Source organism: Mastomys coucha, unplaced genomic scaffold (genome assembly GCF_008632895.1).
Source record: "Mastomys coucha isolate ucsf_1 unplaced genomic scaffold, UCSF_Mcou_1 pScaffold20, whole genome shotgun sequence".
NCBI classification, from domain to species: Eukaryota; Metazoa; Chordata; class Mammalia; order Rodentia; family Muridae; genus Mastomys; species Mastomys coucha.
In genome coordinates, this window is record NW_022196903.1 from 64166298 (window position 1) to 64168899 (window position 2602).

General features: G+C 35.7%; 1 gene segment (V, D, J or C); it reads right to left on the bottom strand.

Annotated features, from left to right (window-relative positions):
* Nucleotides 1-1064: 1064 nt before the first annotated feature.
* On the bottom strand, nt 1065-1798 carry LOC116099918. The segment is given in 2 exon segments: nt 1065-1390; nt 1632-1798. Coding segments are annotated over 2 exon segments (459 nt in total).
* Between the last annotated feature and the right edge of the window lie 804 nt (nt 1799-2602).

A 2602-nucleotide genomic window follows, 5' to 3' on the forward strand; every position in this document is an offset into this window, starting at 1 on the left:
TTTCCTTTGATTCTAGGAATTGTTTTCTCACTGATATCTTCAATAAATCTGTGTCAATTCAAGAGGATACTGTGCAGTCTCCAATTACACATGTAGTTCTTTCCTAAGAGATGCGATCAATGACAGAACAAAGGAAAATGTTATCTGACTAATGGACAACGTTAACTAGTAAGGAAGAGAATTTAGATACCCAGACTGTAACTTGTGGAAAGTAAGAACTACCTTCTTCAGGTTGTCGTTTCACACAAATGCACGCACACACACACACACACACTCATACACTCACACCGCGACACACAAACACATACTCATACACTCACACAGTGACACACACACAAACACACTATAGTAAATGTCTTTGGTTAACACTATTTTTTAGTGACATAATTTGTATTTATTATCTTTTTCTATTTTCTTTTTTTTTTTAAGTTTTATTGCATTATGATGAGAAAAGTTACATGATTTTAATTTATCTGAATTTGTTAACATTTAAAAACATATTTTAAGTAAATAGAATTAAATCATATTCTTGTTTCCCTTTTGTACCCCAACTCCTCCTAGAGATCCCCCTTCAATACCTATAATATACTTTTGTCATATTCTTTAAAATGTATAAAATATTATAACAATAAAAATGAGTACTATAAAAGTTGTTTGATATAAAACAACAATCAACAGTCTTATGTAGATGCTAGTCTACAGCACTATAAATAAGAGACAGTAAATTCTCAATGAATGGAAAGTCAAAGGAGGTTGCTGACGGTGAGGGGACACACAGAGATGTGGTCAGGGAGTGAGGGAGGTAGGGAAAATCATCCCAAGATAAATATGTGTTAATAAAAATTTAAATGATAAATAATAATTAAAACAATCATATTTGTAGGAAAATTATTAAATTAAAAAGCATGAAAGATTGGACATATATATATATATGTTTATAAAATGTGTTTCATTATTTGAGATGTTTTTCCAAACAAGCCTAGAGCTCTGTGTTGAGAGATGTCAGAGTAAGAGAGAACTGAGAGACTGAGCCTCAGTGAGCTGCAACCCCAGGAGGTTTTTGTTCAGTCCTGGAGCACTGTGGGAGGATCCTTCCTACTTTGCTGACAGTAATAGGTTGCAGCATCATCAACCTCCACAGGATTGATGGTGAGGGTAAAGTTTGTCCCAGACCCACTGCCACTGAACCTGGCAGGGACCCCAGATGCTAGGTTGGATCCTAAATAGATGAGGAGTTTGGGTGGCTGTCCTGGTTTCTGTTGGTACCAGTGCATATAATTATTGCTAGCACTGACACTTTGGCTTGCCTTGCAGGAGATGGTGGCCTTCTGCCCTAGAGACACAGCCAAAGAAGCAGGAGACTGGGTCAGCACAATGTCACCAGTGGAGCCTGGAATGACAAACACACAGAGAATTGTTATATATGTTTACAAACCTTCCCAGCAGAAGACATTTTCATTTAAAAATTTCAAGAATACTGTGGACATCACTATGAGAAACCAGAGAATGAAGGGGAATCAGAAAACTTAAAACCAATTACAAATGCATTAATTATAATGATCAAGATCTCAGAGAAATGGAAAACCATGATGGCCACAGTGGTTGCTCCCAACACTTTTCTGCACCCTCACCTGGAACCCAGAGCAGCAGCACCCATAGCAGGAGTGTGTCTGTTTCCATGTCTGAGAGCTGGGAGAGAGGATGCTTCTTAGGCTCCTGGTAGGTGCCCTTAAAGGAGCCTGATCTGTTGTATAGTGACTCCATATGCAAATCAGCAGAGTGTGTACTGTTGCTCCAAGGGCACCTGCTCCTGTTTTCCCACAGGGAGTTGGTGTCAGCAGAAAATTTACTAGAGCATCACATGTGTCTTTTTTTTTAATTTTTATTACTTAATTGCATTTATACATCACATATTAATAATATTGAGTATTTTGAGAATCAAATAATACATAAAAATTTGGTCAACTTTTTTTTAAAAAAATATTTTTATTAAACTAATAAAATTTATTTTAAGTATCCAACTTAGTACTAACATTTTAAAGTCTTCAAAATAATTTATAATACTTAAATGCTGCAAATGTACATGATATCTTCTGAAGCTACAAGTAATATGCACTCATCCAGTTTTTAAAATCTATTTGGAACATTAAACATGATAGAAGTAGAAAAATTTCTTATGAAGTCCTCTATAAAAGGAAATTGTGACAATTTCCTGATTAGGTAGAAACTGTTCCATCACCAAGGAAAAACGTAAAATGTAGCTGTGGCTTCATAGAATGAATTGGGTAGTGTCCCTTCTGCTTCTACTTTGTGGAATAGGTTGAAGAGTATTGGCATTAGGTCTTCCTTGAAGGTCTGATAGACTTCTCCACTAAACCCATCTGGGCCTGGGCTTTTTTTTTTTTCCTGGGAAGACTATTGATGACTGCTTCTATCTCTTTAGTGGTTATGGGATTGTTTAGTGGTTTATATAATCCTGTTTTAACTTTGGCACCTAGTATCTGTTTATAAAATTGTCCATCTCATCCAGATTTGCCAATTTTGTTGAGTATAAGCTTTTGTAGTAGGATCTAATGATTTTTTGAATTTCCACAGTTTTTGA